Source organism: Dromiciops gliroides, chromosome 4 (assembly GCF_019393635.1).
Source record: "Dromiciops gliroides isolate mDroGli1 chromosome 4, mDroGli1.pri, whole genome shotgun sequence".
In the NCBI taxonomy this organism is placed as follows: domain Eukaryota; kingdom Metazoa; phylum Chordata; class Mammalia; order Microbiotheria; family Microbiotheriidae; genus Dromiciops; species Dromiciops gliroides.
In genome coordinates, this window is record NC_057864.1 from 274742534 (window position 1) to 274761342 (window position 18809).

General features: G+C 35.6%; 1 protein-coding gene across 1 annotated transcript in view; it reads left to right on the top strand.

Moving 5' to 3' along the window:
• HCRTR2 (hypocretin receptor 2) overlaps nt 1-18809 on the top strand; it is a 156555-nt gene that overhangs the window by 131375 nt on the left and 6371 nt on the right. The window contains exons 5-6 of the mRNA XM_044004850.1: nt 9752-9975; nt 15805-15926. Of these exons, the coding sequence (XP_043860785.1) occupies nt 9752-9975; nt 15805-15926 (346 nt within the window). The remainder of the gene's footprint in view (nt 1-9751; nt 9976-15804; nt 15927-18809) is intronic.

Consider the following 18809-nt stretch of genomic DNA (forward strand, 5'->3'; position numbering starts at 1 on the left):
AATATGGTGTCCTGAATTGAAAATGATATTTCAAATGTGGTATGATGACAGCAGAGGACAGCAGGACAAAACTACCTCTAGTCATAGATATTATGACTCTCTTAATATTACTAGAGATCTCATTAGCCTTTTTTGCTTTCATGTTGAATTTTAAAATTATATTGATTCAGTTTATAAAGAACCCCAGGTATTTTATGATCAACAACTATGTAGTCATATAACCCTCCCATCTCATACTTGTGAAATCAGTTGGTTAAGCCCAAGCCTCATACTTTGCATTTTTTAATTTTCATTTTTTTATTCAACCTGTTATTCTTCCTTGTTAATTTTGGGGGTATTACAATTATTTTCAACTCTATTATATGTTAGTTATCTCTCAGCTTTTGGAAGGTAATGTATAAAGAAATACTGAGTAGGATGATAAGATATAGGCAGAAGATCTCACTTTTGTATTTATGATGCTTTCAGCCTTTTGCAGATAATATATCCTAAATGAAAGTGGAAAATTAATTATACTCACAAATACCAAACACCACTTAATTCCTTCTCAATATGAAAGTTAGCTTAGAAATACCAGAATCAACCTAAATTCTAAATTTTGAATCTCACACTCTTCACTTTCAATATCCCCTTAAATGACTATGTTTGTATACCCACAATATACATAAATTAATATGTATGTATATGAATGTGCATATATGTATATAAACATACATGCATGTCTATATGTAATACATATTTTTGAGGTTAAAAAGGAATGTTCTTTAACAAAATCTTAGTGGGTGCCCTTCACATGATTCAAAAAAATTTGAAGAAAAATGTAAGTTGGGATTCAATGTGAACTATCTAGGATGTGAAACCAAATATTTTCACAAAACAGATTGGAACAGAAAATGCCAAATTCAGCAAAGTCCTGCTTAGAAACCATGATCAGGTAAATTAATCCCAAATGGGTAATTTGGTAGAAGTCTGTTAGAGAACTTACTTTTCATGGCCAACTGTTAATTCCCATAAACAGATTTGGAGAACATTATGTGTGCCATAGGCAACATCAACTGAACCAATAAAAGCCTGGCTTATGCTATTTGTATAAAAACACTGAATGGATGGAATCCAGTCTATGCCTTCATTTCCAACTTTCTGATCACATTAAAAACAAACAAACAAAGAAACAAAAGTACAACTAGGGTTTGAATTATGTGTCCTGGTCTGAACTTTAGGTCTAATTGTCAGAAATGCCTAATATTTTCCATATTCATCTAATTCAAATTTGTATGTCTTTGATAGTTCCCAGAACCTGGGGTAAATCAGTGGAAATCACCAAGGCTGGAGAGACTGAAACACACATACTCTCCTTTCCTTGAGTATTTGAAGACAACCTCATAGCTCTCCACCCACAAACATCACAAATATAATTTGGAGCCTATAATTTCAGGACAAAGATATTCATCTATTAACTTTTCTGTCTTAAACTCTATCAAGATTCTTGCCTAAACTCAATCAGTATCTGATCATAGTATTCTTAGAAATATTGCAGGATTAGGTACCCTTTTGAACCATATCTGGTTGAGAAAATAGTTTTAATTAATAGTTTAATCATTGTCTTCCTGATATAATCCCTCTTCCATCAACAAATCCTCCTTTGTAAAGTAGGAGGAAAAATTAAACAAAAACAAGTCATATAATGACATCAGCAAATATATATAACCTTCAGTCCCTACCAAGAGCAGGGGAGTATGTATTCCATTCTCTGTTTTTTATATTCCCCACTCCCATCCCCCAGAATGTTCTCCTTCCTAATCAGCTCCTCCTAAATTCCATCTTCTGAAGGAGACATTTCCCAGCCAATGCTCCCCACAGTCAGCAACACTCCCCACCCCACCCCCAAGTACCTTCCCTTTGAACATACCTTCCATCTACTCTGTATATAGCTTTTACGTGTAGTTTTTCAGAAATTGTTTTCTTCATTGGAATGTGAGAATCTTGAGGTAAAGAACAAAGATTTTTTTTTTTTTTGCCTTACTTTTAATTCACTGGTTAGCACAGTGCCTGGCACATAGTAAATGCTTTATAAATTCTTGTTGATTTAAGGTTCTCCAGAGCCCAAACTAAAAGATACAATTAATTTTCATACAGAGAGGTCATTTTGTTACATTTAATAACATTCTTAGGATGTAATCCTACTGATGAGATCACTGGGTCAAAAAGTGTGAACATTTTTTATAGTTTCTGTTGTATATTGCCATATTGCTTTCTAAAAATAATGTACTAATTGCCAGTTCTACCAGCAATATAGAAGTGTGTCTCTTCCCCTCATGGCCTTTTGATCATTACTTTTTTTTCATTTTAAGCTACTTTTGCCAATTGGATGGTTACAATGTGTTATCTCAGCATTCTTGTAATTTGTCTTTAATTACAGAAAGTGTGGCCAATTTTAGGTGGTTTGGACCAATTTGAATCACAGCCTTTAGCCACTTATTTTCTGGGGAAGGGATGATTTAATATAAACTTATATTAGTTTCCCATTTTTTGGATACCAGATATTTTTTCAAAATTTTTCTGTCAAAGACACCCCCCCTCCATTTGTTCCTTTCTTTGTATTTCAAATTTATTCATATAAATTCTGGAGGAAGGACATAAAATTATCTTTATATATGGAAAACAATCTATTGTCTCTTAGTATCTTTTTATTTGTTGAACAAATAAGAGTTATCACATTTTCTTTTTTTTTTTTTGTGGGGCAATGAGGGTTAAGCAACTTGCTCAAGGTCACATAGCTAGTAAGTGTCATATGTCTGAGACTGGATTCGAACTCAGGTGTTCCTGAATCCAGGGCCAGTGTTTTGTCCACTGCGCCACCTAGCTGCAAGTTATCACATTTTCTACCACAGTGATAGAAATTCTTCTATTTTCTTTTAACTGTAAAATTATTTTTAATATGTTGAAACTATCAGTCAACTGAATTTATTATATGATATGAAATATTAAGGTAGATAAGGTAGATTAAGGTAAACTTATTAGTTTCCCTGTTGCTATCCACTTTCACAACAATTTTTGTTAAATATCAATCCCTTTTACATTTTGATGACCTTGTATTTTTTTTATCACTATACCTTTGGTTCTAATTTTGAATTATTTATTCTCTACATATGCTAGGTTTTTCTATTTTTTTTAAATCCAGTTCAGGCTAGTTTTAATAATTACTATTCCAAAGTATAACATGAGATCTGATAGTGAAAGTCTGTCTTTCTTTCTTTTAACTGTTATTTTAACTAAGTAGTAATTAGAGAATAGTTTGTATGTAAAGATGAGGGAAGGTGCCAGATGGGAGTTTTTATTCATGTCTTACTTCCTTTATTATACTGTGAACTTGTTAAGGACAGATATTGTGCTTTCTGCCCTTGTTAAGGACAGATACTCTTTCAACTTTACATCCTTAGTTCTGTCAGAGGATCTCATATATAGGAGACACTTAATAAAAGTTTAATAAATTGAATTGCCTTAAGAAGGGTGTTGATGCTCAGGAAATGGAAAGAGCATGTGTATGCTATTCATTTAATTGAAAGAAGTACAGCCCATTTTCCAATCCAAAGGTTTATTTTCTATATTCCCTTTTCCTAACATTCCACATCTTATCCTCTGTACTTTGTACTTCTCTTAGAATCTCTAGCTTCCTTCAGGAATCAATTCAAAGCCTATCCCCTACAGGCTACCTAGCCCAATCCCCCCATCCTTTATTTTGTAATTTACCTGTTCACTCCATCACTGAAAACTGTTTTGTTTTGTTTAGTTGGTATTTATGAATGACTATGTATTATCAATTATTACATGAATGAATGAACAAATGAATGAATGAATGAATGAGTTTATCTAATACGACAGGATCATGGTTAAAAGGAATAGGGTCTTAAGAAGGTCTCTAAGAAAGTGAAAATAATATTTAAAGCAAGCAGCAGAGACGGAAAAAGAAAAAATTGGTCTGTTCTCACAAGATAAAATCAGTCTACGGAGGGGTCAATCTTCTGAATCTGATTTTCTAAGCTTTCTTATCCAAGCAGCTTCCAGAAACGTTAACATACTCATACTCAAACATAGACATGCTTACTCATGCATGCATTCATATTATGCAAATACATCTATCTAGTTCTTATTATCACAGATGAGGAGGAAGTAGAATGTGGGAACCGGGACCTGAAGAATTGAAAAAAAACAGAAAAATCAGGGACAGTTACAGTTGTTGTTGGGTGTTTTTGATAATTAGACCTAAAATTTAGACCAGATTTTAAAACCCAAATTTTAAAAAATTGTGATCAGAATATTGGAAATGAAAGGATGAACTGGATTCCACACAGTTCAGTGTTTTTAAACAAATGGTATAGGCCAGGCATTTGTTGGCTCAGTTGATGTTGCCTGTAGCACACATGATGTTCTCCAAATCTGTTTATGGGAATTAACAGTTGGACATGAAAAGTAAATTCCCAAACTTATTTCTACCAGTTGTGTCTGATGAAATCCCTTCTCCATAAGAACTTCATTTTACAGAATCCTTTTCTACAGAAAGTTCCAATAGGTCTAGTTCAAGTAATTTCTGTGTTATGCAGATATTATAATTTATTCCAGATAACAAAACCCAAATGTTCTTCATTGTTCTTGTTCCTTGCTCTTTTTATCTTTATGCAATAAATGATGTCATTTTGTATAGTCTTCAGAGCTTTGTCTATTTCCTGGCTACTTAGTAAATTGGTGATTTTCACCAAGAGCTTTAACAGAGACAAGACAATTTTAACCACATATGCAGAATGTCTTAGCATTGATAAAATTAAGTCCAGATTTATTTTGGCAACTTAACCACTCCTTCCATTAATGTAGTAGTATGTTGTAGTTATTTTTAATGGGTGGATTAATAATCCATTAGTGGAATATAATTTTAATTTGCTGTTACAATATTAATATGTCAGCCATTATCCCTTTGCCCATAATAATAACTTGACCTTAGGTATTCTAATTTCTACCTGGGCAACCTTGGGCAAATCACTTTCTTGCTCTAGGCCTCAATTTATCTACTTGTAAAATGTTGAGGTGGAAAGGTCAGACCTGATTGCCTATAAGGTCCCTTACAGTTCCAAATCTTCGATCCCATGTACCTATGAATCTTTATTCTAAAACTGCAAAGAAGGATGAGAGGATGGATACATAATCAAATATGTTGCCAACAGTCAGGAGAAGCAAGAGGAGCTCATGTCAGAAGGTCAATCAATAATTTTCAGTTATCTATCAGTCAATCAACAAGCATTTATCAGGCTCTGGGCTAGGTGTTGGTGATATACATATACACAATGAGGCAGCACCTACTTTAAAGGAAATTAGCAATTTAGGATAACACATTATTAGATATCAATTGAATAAGGATAAAAACTAAAGGAAGTGTTTGAAGGGGGGAAAATGAGAGATCTGATGCCCTGAGTGAACCCTTAGAGTTAATGTGGGATGAGTTGTAAATTTGCCTTTCATTGCCTGGGCTTATAGTCAATGTGTTCATTCATGGTAATAAATGAATTAATCATTTCCCAGTCAGTGCTTTCTCTAGTAGCTCTGCAGTTATAGGAGTGAAGAGAATACCAGTAGCTATCCAAGAATTAAGAATGATAAATCAGAACTATAACTTTTATATTCAGAACTTTTTTTACTAGAAGCATCGGGAGATATGGGGTGGTCTAGTTGTCAAAGACAACTCTGTAGAGAAAAGCAAAAAACCATACAACTGCAACAACAACCAGGCAGTGGCAAGGCTGATTTGTTAAATGACATGTTAAATGGTTCAAATACTGTAGTTTGGTTTTTTTGTTTTTGTTGTTTTTTTTTTTTTAGTGAGGCAATTGGGGTTAAGTGACTTGCCCAGGGTCGCACAGCTAGTAAGTATTAAGTGTCTGAGGCCGGATTTGAACTCAGGTACTCCTGACTCCAGGGCCGGTGCTCTATCCACTGCGCCACCTAGCTGCCCCAAATACTGTAGTTTTAACAAGAGCAGAGAACAATATCCCCAGTGGGGTTATGAGAGGTATGACAAGTATGGATTCTGTGTATCCTGAGAGAATACATGGTAAAATAAATTTTATAGGGAATCTGTTCATTGTGAATTGAAAGGACAATGAATTTGGAGTTTGATGTCCGAAGACTGAACCCTGATTCTACTTTGTGAATTTGTGCAAATCACTGAAACATTTTGGGCCTGTTTCCTTGTTTATAAAAAAAAAAAGAACTTTCTAGTAGATTATCTCTAAGGTCTATTCCAGATTTAAAAACTATGACCCCTGTTACCAATCAATCAACAAGCATCTACTAAATACCTATGCCAGAGGTACATTGAGGCTCAAGAGAGATAATAGATATAAAGCATTTCGCAAACCTTAAAGTGTTATATAAATGCCTGTTGTTGTTATTGTTTGTTGTTATTTACAGTCACCTGGTCTCTAGTAAATAATGACTTCATTTCCTGAGCCTTCTACTGAATTCCTGCTGAGCTCAAGCAATGTCTATAGAACGATACAGAGGTGTGCTGGGAAATGAGTTTAACAACTGGCCTGGGAATGCAGATTGAGGGGAATGCATGCACACATACTTTAAATTTTAATCTATATGATTAACTCAAGCCTAGACAGTCAACAAATAAATCAAAGCCCTGATTTGCAGTGATAGCTGATTGTTGAAGTGTATGTGCTCACAGCAAAATGTTAACAGTGGTCTCCCAAGCTGGTTATGGCTGGATCCAGTACATGTGGGGTATCTAAGCACAAAAGTGAAATTGTCCGTACCCTCAACAAGCCTATATTCTATCCATTAGAATATGAGTTCTATGGTGGTAAGGCCAAAGCCAGGAGATTAAAGAAGTAGAATATGAGTCATGCTGAAAAAGGAAGCCAACCTCAAGGTAACAAACAGTTTTTATATGACACCAGCCATAGTTTACAGAGGGTGGATATGGTGGATGGTGCAAATCTCAAATAATAAGCACTCAAACAGTATTATTAGTCTGCCTCTCTAACATCTGGAAGTGAAAGTAGATTTCTCCCATGAAATTAAAGAGCACCTATAAGTTTAAGTCCTCTGGACACAGAAAGCAGTCAAACCCCAATTTGCATGATCCCTCCAACTGACCATTCCCAAAGCCTAGAGGCTAAGATGATACATTGTTCAGTCCAGGAATGAACCACAAATTAAGGAAACAGCTGAGGAAGCTGAATAGCACCAAGATGGCCTGCTGGTGCTGATCTTGGCACACTTTGTCTTTGGAAAAAACAAAAAAAGAAACCCAGAAAGAGTAAAAATTTCATTGTTTTAGTCTCTAATCATTTCTCCCAAGTTCATAATTAAAAAAAATATATATTGTATTTAGATCAACTCCATGGTATTATCAAATAACTTTGAAAAAGAATGGAAAAGCACAAATTACATAATTGTTGCTATCAATCCCAACTCTTTCAAATGTTAATGGAAACCACACAGGATCTTCAAGATCATGTAGCTTCTAAAGATGCTGCTGGTTAAAGTGGTTTCTAATTCAATTTAGCAAACAATACCCAGATAACAACACAAAAAGATCAGAAGACTGTAGTCCTCTGTTTTCCAAAAGGTTGTCTTATCTTCGGAACAGACAATGCTTACCAATGGAAATGAAATGAGAAAGGGACTTGCGTGATATTGCTATGTCTGGCAGCAGATGGCAGTGTTAATCCATGGAAAAGTATATTCAGCCTAGTTTTGTGATCGTAAGTGATGTCTTATTTTATTCTTATACAGCTGAGCTGATATGCCAGTCCAGAAAGTGTAATTTAGTAGCAAAACATGCATATATATATATATATATATACATACATACATATCCATACACACATGTGTATGCATGTGTATGTATATAACTGTGTATACACAGATTACATGAGTGATAGAGAAACTAAAACATTATATAAAATGTTAACTAGATAGATATAAACTTATGCATGTAAATATAGATGTAAAGATAAATAGCTAGATTGACAGGTAGATAAAATGGATAGATAGATAGATAGATAGATAGATAGATAGATAGATAGATAGATAGATAGATAGATAGATAGATAGATAGATAGATATTGTTGTTGTTTGTCCTTTGTTCTCAAAGAGGAGCATGACATCAAGGTGATAGGTGATGTCCTGACTTGCAATGCATTGGATTTCAGTGAGGGAGGGCTGTCCAAGGTTACCAAACTTTCATTCTTTCCTCCAGAGCCATCTTGAGATATATATGTGTGTGTGTGTATACATACATACACACATATATACATACACACACACACACACACACACATATATATATATATATATATATATGTTTTAAGGCAATTGGGGTTAGGTGACTTGCCCAGGGTCACACAGCTAATAAGTTTCTGAGGTGAGAATCAGATAGATAAATAGGTAGCCAGAAAGACAGACCTTTATCCTGGAAATTTTCTCTTCCCTCAGATAATAGTAATAGCCAAAATTTATATAGCAATTTAGACTTTATGTAGTGTTTTAAAATATTAGCTCATTTTCTTCTCATGGAAGCTCTGGAAGGGAGGTATTATTATGTCTCGGTTACAGATGAGCAAACTGAAGCAATCAGAGGTTTAGTGACTTTTCCAGGATCAAACAGCTATTAAGTGCCTAAGGTCAGATCTGAAATTAGGTTTGACTTTAGGCCTAGTGTTCAGTCTACTGTGCAACCTAGATGCCTCCCAGAGACAAAGCCTTAATTAGTTATTTTGTTAAACAAGCAAAAAAAAAAACCCAAAACAAAACATCTGCCCCTAAAATGAAAGTTTGAATTTCTTACTTACTTAGACATAGTTGAAAAATAGACAAAACTGCGTTGTATTAGGTGTCCCTCACCTTCCTCTGCCTCTTTCTGTCAACTTCCTTCTTTCTCCACTGTATCACTCCTGCCAAAGCAACCCTACCCCTAGGATCAGGACAAAAGCCCAAAATCCAATGAGCCACCAATACTTGAATATGAGTTCCTTTTATATATTTTTCATCTCTGGAAACGTGACATTTTAAATAAGGACCACAGAGGGCCAAATTATAGCTGAAGTGGGAGTAGAATTTGAGGTTATGAGGCCTTCTCTATACCCTGCAAATCATACTACTTAGACAATGGGCAGTTAGATGGTGCAGTGGATAGCATGCTGGGCCTGAATGCACTCTGTCTGATGCCTGATTTAAAAGAAAAGCATCAAATTCTCCTGCCTTAAAGGGTCTTTCATTCTAAGACTGTGATAATGCTTCATCCCAACCAGGCAAAGACATCTTTGAAAGTATTTTCACTACTTCAAAATGTGTTTATCCAAAATGTGTTTATTTTATTTTAGAGAATCCAATATTGTATAGTTACCTATTTAGCATGATAATGATAATGGCAATAATAATTATAATGATAATAATAACAGTAACCAATATTTATATAGTGCTTACTGTGTGCAAGGGACTTTACAATTATTATCTCATTTGGTCTGGGTTCAAATGCCAGTCCTACCACTTACTGTGTAACTTTGAGTAAATTGTTGTAAAGTTAGGTTAAACTGGGCCATATCTGCACATGTGATTTTGGGCACCTTAGTGCCCATAAGCCTAGCCATATTTCCCCTCAGTACTCTCTTTCATAGGCATTTCTCCAAAATTTGGGTATTTCTTAAAGCAAGCTATAACAATAATAAGATTCTTCTTCTTCTTTCAGATCCCCGGAACCTCTTCAGTGGTTCAGAGAAGGTGGAAACCTCTATACCCTGCTACCCAGACCCGGGGAGGGCCAGGCCAGCAGACGAAATCCCGAATTAGTGCTGTGACCGCAGAAATTAAACAGATTAGAGCCAGAAGGAAAACAGCACGGATGCTAATGGTGGTCCTTCTGGTGTTTGCCATTTGTTATCTCCCAATTAGTATCCTCAACATGTTAAAGAGGTAAACTTGACTGGTAATTTAAACACTAAATAACATGGGGATCCTACTTAATAGAAATAGAAGAATTACTTTTGGTAGAAGGAAGTAGGACATAGTGGAAAGATTATTGACTGGAAAAACAGACGACCTGGTTCTAAATCCCAGGTCTTCCACTAACTTGCTGTGTGACCTTGGAGAAATCATTTATACCTGCACTTGAGCTTCTTCATCTGTAACAGGAATGCTTTGGAGTAAGTGATTTCTAGCTCTAAATTCTAACTTCTGAAGATCATATCTTGGTATTTTGAGGGGTCCCACAGTACTTGGCAACTAGGTGATGCAGTGGATAAATCTCTGGGCCTTCAGTCAGGAAGATTCGTCTTCCTGAGTTCAAATCCAGCCCCAGACAATTACTAGCTGTGTGACTGTGGGTAAGTCACTTAAGCCTGTTTGTCTCAGTTCCTTATCTATATGATAAACAGAAAGGAATGGAAAACCAATCTAGTATCTTTGCCAAGAAAAACCCAAATGAGGTCATGAAGAATTGGACACAATTGAACAACAACAAAGTATTTGGAAGTATAAATAGCATTCTCTCCTCAAACTAAAGTTTATCTACTACTTCAAGAGTTTGGGGTACAAAAAGAAGTCAAAATCTGACCTTTATGCCTCCTCAAATAAAATGGCATCAAAATAAATCAAATAAAATTAATCAACAGGTTACCTGGATGGATTGGGGGAGCACTTGACATACATCCTTGTCAATTAATATCCCTTTCCTGATAACAAACAAGACAGGTGTTCTCAAAGGCCTTCAAGTTAATTGTTAGACCATCAAGGAAACAAAACAATTCAACATGTAAATTGATTTAAAGATTTGAAACTCTCAGTTTGAAACTTAAATAAACTATTTTTTCAAAGTAATCAGGGATCCAATCAGTGTTGAACCTAGCTGCAAGGGTTCTTAATCACAGTTCCTTAAAACTGGTTTGTATTTGTTGTTTTTGTTGTTGTTTTCTGTGTATTTTGATAACAGTAATTAACTATAATTTATTTCTTTTACAATACCATGTATTGTAGCCACTTAAAAACACTATTCTACAAAGAGGTCCATAGGCTCCACCAAACTGCAGCAAGGATACACACCTAAACAAAATTAAGAATCCTTCAAAGCAGTAAGAATGGAATGCTGGCCCTTTAATTCTACTTAGCAATGGATTTGAGAGACCTAAAAGGAACTTAAATCAAGGCTGGTTTAGAATGTTATATTTGTTCAAAGCAAGGACAAGTCCACTTTTTTTTTTAAGCTAGTGAATCATTCCTAAAGTGATTATTAATAAAACTCAGCAGAGGATTTTACAGCAAGAGAAAACGTAACATTTGCTAGACATCACAACTCAGTGGAGTATCTGGCAAGTAGTATGGTTTGCAGATGGACTTAAATGGGCAGCAGCACCCACAAACTCTGAGTCGCAGGCAGCTGTACCTGAGTTTGGTCACTAGCCAACATTACTGGGAATTATCCTAACTGTTGCACACAATCCCCAGGCAATTCTAATCCTGTTTACAATATGCTCGAAGCTAAAGTGAGAGTTGTTGCTCTCACTTTCCCTTGACTCAGAGTCAATATCAGATTCTCCACAGCTGGGGACCCTGGAGAGAGGGAAAGAAAGAGTAAAAAGACAGCTCTGGCTGGAATCAGACAGACCAAAGGTGGTATAACCAGCTGCAAGTCCTTTAGCTCTCTTTTGGCTTTAAATCAACTCTTGGTTTTGATTATTTAATAGTGTTTGCAGTAAAAGAGGAGGAGAAGGAAATGAACCCATATCCAGAACTATCACTTAATAGCATAGGCAATCTTGAAAGATGTGATGTGGAGGTGGTGATACCCTAGAGGTAAAGGAGTTTTATAAAACTCTAGCAGGAGGAGGTGAAAGTTCCCTAATTCGAATGATCAATTGTGACTTTGAAGCACTTTGCCAAACACACACACACACACACACACACACACACACACACACACAATAAATAAGAGACCTGTTTTCTTCTTCCTTTGTGTTGCCATCTGCCCTGGAGACACTCCAATCTGTCTGGCTGTCTGGTCTCACCTCTGCAAACTTATTTGTGCATTGTAAGGTGGCTTCCATTTTAAAGGATTTAATCTAATTGAACTAAAATTAATTTTTACTACTCTGGCTTTCTCTTCCTGCATTTTAACTCTCTGGATTTACTACTTCTTAATATTTGTGTCTTTCCTTCATTACAAATACAGATAAGCTTCCTTTTATCCTTTTAATTTTCAGTATCTTCCATTCACTTGACTTTTCCTTCCACCTGAAATTGAACCATGGAATCCTTATCAGATTTTCCATATCTTGCTCTTTTCTAGTATTTTTTTTTTAATTTTTAACTTCTTAAAGTTGAACTTTAACAATTCTTTCTTCCCTGTCCATTTACTTAAAATATATTTTTCCCCAGTCTCATACACACTTATGTGTTTTATGCCTGGAAAAAATATCTTTCTGTCTAGCCAGGCAAATTATTTTTCTTTCCAAAAGACTTCAAATCCTACTTCTTCAGTGATGTCCTTTCTTAACTCTCAATGCTAAAGACAATATTGTATAGTGGATAGAGCCCTGGGCTTGGAATCAGGATGACCTGAGATCACAAGAACCGTAAGGTACTTACTAGTTGTGGGATCCTGGGACAAGTCATTTATCCTCTCTGGGCTTTAATTTATCCATCTATAAAAGGAAGGGGTTGAAGTCAATCACCTTTAACGTTCCCTTTTAGCTTCCTAACTAACCATATGTTTATTGATGATGACAAGACAGCATGACTCCATACAGATATAGTACAATCTAAGGCAGGGGTTCTAAAATTTTCTATGTCATGGATCCCTTGGCAGTTAGGTGAGGCCTATGGACCTTTTTTAAGAATAGTGTTTTAAATGCAAAAAATAAAATATTTAGGATAACAAAGGAAACACATTCTATCGAAATAGAGTAATCCATTTTTTAAAAGTTCATAGGCCCCAAATTAAAAAACCCTGCTTTTTGTTTAATTGCAGTATCCTAATTGCATGTCATGTTCATGCCATTGTTTTTTTGTATAGTAGAGAATGGATATTTGAAAAATCATATTCATTTAAAAGCAACCTAGAGGGAAGGGCATGGTATTGGGGAAAGAGTGCTTAATCTAGAATCAAAAAGCTTGGTTCAAATCCCAGCTTGACACTTATCACCTGTGTAAGGTAGAGTAACTCATTTAACCTCAACGGTTATCAGTTTCTCAAATGAGGAAGTTGGTTTCTGTAGCCCCCAAGGTCCCTTCTGTGTTTAGATCAACTATCCCATCATAGATCACTACTCACTCCATTATAAAATGAAGGTATTCAATTAGAAAATGTCTGAGGTCTGTCCCAACCCTAGATGTGTGACAGAAGAAGATTGTTCACAGGATTATACAAGTTGTAGAGCAAGAGTGAGGGCTGGAGGATGGGGATAAGAACGAGGAGATGGAGTAAGGCCTCATCTTCATAGTGTTAGCATTGCCTGACTTTTTAGTATACCCTCATTAAAGGCTTGCTGATTGATTGGCTTTTACCTATGATTTTGAACTTTAAAAATGGTTTATTTTCAAATCTTCACGTGCCTGACCCTCTGTACTCAAACTGAGTTTTTCTTTTTCTGAAAACTTTGTCTTCTTTTTAGGAAGAAATAAGAAGGAAATACACCATTTCTACTAGTAGTCCTACTGTTTATCCAATGTCCTATAAACAGAAGCTCACTGTTTGTTATCTTTGATTCTTCCTTTTCCCTTACTGCTTGCTCATTTTCAGTTTATTATCAAGCCCACCATTTCCTGTCTTTCAGAATCTCTTGCATCTGTTTCTTCCTCTCAATTTTTACTGTTTCTATCCTGTTATAGGCTGTTATTACCTTGATTATTTCTAGCCTTCAAATTGGTCTTCCTACAGTCAGTCAATTAATAAACGTTTATTGATTGTCTATAATGTATGTGCCAGGCATTGAAGTATGCAATGGAGATGCAAATATGAAAAAAAAGTCCTCACCCTCAAAGAGCTTACTATCTATTGTGGGAAGACAACACATAAAAGGAAGCTGAAAAAGAGAATGACAGAGTGGGGAAGGGCATGAAGTTGTGCAGAACAAAGAAGCACAGCTGGGGTAGAGAGCTGGCTGGTCTGGGAATATTTTTCTCTTTTCCAGAATCACTTCTTCCTACCACTGCCAGCCTACTCTTCCTTAATATAGATCTGCCTGGGGTTCTCAATGGCATCCTAAAAATTTGGACTCCTTTACTAGACATGCAGGACCAGTGACAATCTACTGCTACTGTACCTTTCTAGTTTCATCTCTTATACTCATACAAACCAAATTATTCTTCTCTTCAAATATATATTGTACGATTTATTGCCTCCCACTGTTCCTTCTGGCTGGAGCAACTTCTTTCTCCTCAACTGTTGGATTTCTAACATCTTTTTCAAGCCTAATTCAAATCCTCTCTCCTCTAAGAAGCCTTCTCTGGTGCTTTTTGTTGATAAATACATCATAAAGCACTTTATTTTGCATGGCTTTCTTTTATTATTTCAAATGTATTATTTTGTATTTATATTATCTTAATAATATCTATCATTTATATAAGCTTGATAACTTGCAGAATGCTTTACATGTGCATTATCATTCATCCTCACAACAATACTGAGAGGTAGATATTATAGTTATTCCCATATTACAGATGAGGGAACTGAGGCTAAAAGAGCTTGAGATTTTCCCAGGATCACACAGTTAAGAAGTTTCAGCAGAACAATTTTAATTAAGCTCTTCTTAATTCTAAATCTAATAAAGTATCCACCATACCACCTCACTGCCTCTGTATCTTTTACATGACTTATTCTTCCATTAAACTATTAGCTCCATGAAGACAGAGACCTTCTTTTCTAATCTCCCTATTTCCCACAATGAACAACTCAGGGCTCTGCACATAGAAAAAGTTGCTGATAAATGTTTGCTGATTTGAATTTAATATGGAGATTATGCCTTGTGTTTAGGGACTGTGATCTTCTAGGGAGTTTTTGGTTTTATTTTTTATTGTTTTTTGTTTTCACATGTGATTTCTTCAAAGTAGAGGATTAGGCACAAATCCTCCCTCCAAGAAGTGTAGGCAAATCATCTGCAACTTGTAGTCTTATTTAGAACATTGCCTAGGACACAGAGAAAATGTCTTGCCCATAGTTAAATCAGTCTACATCAGCGGAAGGAAAGCTTTCATTAGTGCAAGGTGGGTGCATCATCTTAGCTATTATAGCACACTACCTTTCACATCCCAAAATCTGAGTAAAAAGACAATAGAAATCTAATCGAATTTTGTCACAAGATATTTAGGAATGGGGTTAATTAAGAGGGGTATTGACATTTCTATATCTGTATTAGACTTCCAATAACAGTATTTCGTAAGTCATACTGTCTCTACCCTTGAATTTACTCATAATAAAAAAATGATAATAGCTAACATTTCTATAGTAATTTCCATGAGCCAAGTACTATGCTAAGGGCTTTACAAACATTGTATCATTTGATCCTCAGGACACCTATGAGTGATAGGTGATATTATTATCCCCATTTTCCAGATGAGGAAACTGAAACAGAGATTAAGTGACTTGCTTAGGGTCACTCAGCCAATAAGTATGTCTAAGGCTGGATTTGTTCTCAGTTCTTGCAGGTTGCAGGTTCAGCTCTCTATCCATTATGTCCCTCCCATTTGAAAAATCTTTTCTCTATCTAATCAAAAAATTCTGTAACTTTTGTTTTTTTTGTTTTTTTGCAGGGTGTTTGGGATGTTTGCCTATACAGAAGACAGAGAGACTGTGTATGCCTGGTTTACATTCTCACACTGGCTTGTCTATGCCAACAGTGCTGCAAACCCAATTATTTATAACTTTCTCAGTGGTGAGTTTTCCATTGCTCCACCTATGAAATCCAAGTTCTCGCCAGCATGTAGCCTGTAATGAAAAGGAGGTTTTTGAGGCTGGCTCTGAAATGCCAGACAAATCCAGTCGCCACACAATGAGATCAGTTCATCCTGGCTTCCCTTATCCTGTATTTCCTCCCTAGTGACAGAAAGTACATATTCTATCCAAATTGAAATGCAGCAAATCATTTTATTTGTACTTTTTTTTTTGTAAAAGTGGCAGGAAATACCAAAAAGTACAAACTGGGAAATTAATCAATTCACATACTGTTTTAATATATTGACTCAGCATCACTAATAGCACTGGTTTAATAAGTACTGATAAATAAAATCACAATATGTTTGAAGGAAAAGGTTATAGAAACCCCACAATTTTACCTAGGAGTGGAACCCTATTATTTACATAAATATATGTGGCTTTTTACTTGAAAAATAAAACATTCAAATATTTTTAGTCTCTGGAAAAAATATACAGGATCTCCCAAAACTCTTATTGTACTTTAAAACTTAGTTTTACTAAGTTTAGTAATGAGGTTTACATAAAGTACTTAGTGGTTAAATTACACACTTTTAGTCACAGAGTCAGTATTAAGCAGAGTTGAGACTTGAATCTAGGTCTTTCTGAATCCAAGAACAGCTATGGCCATTTAATAAAAAGTTTGTCGAATAAATTAAATCAAGCATATTTGAAATTATAATTCAAGATAGCTCTATATAGGAACTAGATAAACTAAACTAAGCTTAAAACTGCAGTAAGACTTTTGGGACACCCTATATAGCTGCCACAAGATCACTTTTAATACATTTTACTTCCTTCTCCCACACTCCCAATAAAATATTTTGTTTTATTTCTGTTTCTCTTGGCTACTGGTTCTATTGGGCTATCTAACTTTTATGACTTAAAGACAATGACAAGCTCATACAAACATTTAAGTCAAGGAGTAGAAATTATGTATGGGCAAAGTAAAATGGAATTACTTTACATAAGTTTCCATTCCTTGAAATTAAAAAAAAAATAGATAAAAGTCAATAGTTTATAAATGGTGCCATCTTGCCATGTTAATTTGAATTTTAATTTCAAACATATGTTTAAGTTAATTCATTCATCAAACTTTTATTAAATGCCTACAGCTTTCCTTGGAGACAGGAAGTGCTATGTTCAAGTCCTTTGTTGTTGGTTGTTATTCAGTTTTCAGTCATGTCTAACTCTTTGTGACCCCATTTGGGGTTTTCTTGGCAAAGATACTGGAGTGGTTTGCCATTTCCTTCTCCAGCTCAAGTCTTGCCTCTGATAAACACTGGCTCTGTGACTGAAGGTGAAAAATTTAACTACTAAGTTCTTTAGGCTAAACCTCTAAATCTGTAAATTGTAAAAAAAGTACCAAACTGCATTGATAAAGGTAGTTTCTACATCTGAAAGTTCCCTCTATCAGTGAAACCACAAATCCAGTATTTATCTCCACGTACTAATTAGTCAAACAATAAGCCATACACCCTAAACCAGTAGCAGGGATTTCAGAATACCAACATAATCTAGGAGCAGGGATTCCAGAATACCAACATAATCCATGCTCTAAACGACCTCACATCCTAATGGGGAAGACAACATGCAACAACATACATGCAGACATATACTGTATAAATGGAAGAAAATCTAAGAGGAAAAGAACTAAGAGCATATCAGGGGGCAGCTAGATGGTACAGTGGATAAAACACCAGCCCTGGATTCAGGAGTACCTGAGTTCAAATCCGGCTTCAGACACTTAACACTTACTAGCTATGTGACCCTGGGCAAGCCACTTAACCCCAATTGTCTCATTTTAAAACAAAAAAAAAAGAGTATATGAGGGAGGGGACCCAGAAAGATGTCCTAAAAAGTAAGTAGGATTTTAGTTTAGTCTTGGAGGAAGTCAGGAAAGCCAGAAGGTACAAGTAAAGATTGAAGCCTTTCCATGCATGGAGAAGAACCTAGAGTCAGGAGATGGAACAACTGCAAGGGGATCTGTTTCATCAGATTATTGAAGAATAGACAAAAGTAAGATGTAAGAAGTATTGAAAGGTAGGAAGGGGTCAAGTTATGAAGGGACTTAAACACTAAAAAGAGGATATTATGATTAATCCTGGAAGTAAGAGGGAGCTACTGATACTTGCTGAGTAAGAGGATAATATGGTTAGAGCTGAGATTTGGGAAAATAACTTTTGAAGCCAAGGGGGAGATGGAATTGAATGGAGATTGGAGCCAGGAGGACTGATCACCAGGTTATTGCAATAATTCACATTGTGTCACAAGTGACACAATAAAAGGCAACAACAGAGTGGTTGCTTTGTGAGTGGAGAGATAGGGGCATATATAAGAGATAGTATGCAAATAGAAACTACAAGAGAATGGCAAAAAAATGGTTACAAGGGCCTGAGTAGGAGTGAAAAAGTTGAGGATGCCACAAAGCCTATGAGCCTTAGTCACAGGATCCCCCTCCTGAAACACAAACACACACACACACACACAATTTACATACATATCTATAGCCATTGCTTAGAATTTGATGTCAGATTTGAATTGGATTAGTGGGATGGCAAAAATGAAACCATACATTTAGGGGGAAATTCTTCTCTATGCCCCAAATATTTAAGTCAAAATTATCTTTAATAGGAATTTTCATATCTATTTACATGATAAATCATTATTTATCTTGATAAGATAATGGATCCAAAGCTGGAAGGGATCTCTAAGGCCTCTAAATCTTAGGCAAATCTAATTTTACCAATGAATAAACTGAGTGCCATAAAAGTTAAGTGTTAGGGCAGCTAGGTGGTGCAGTGGATAGAGCGCCAGCACTGGATTCAGGAGGACCCGAGTTCAA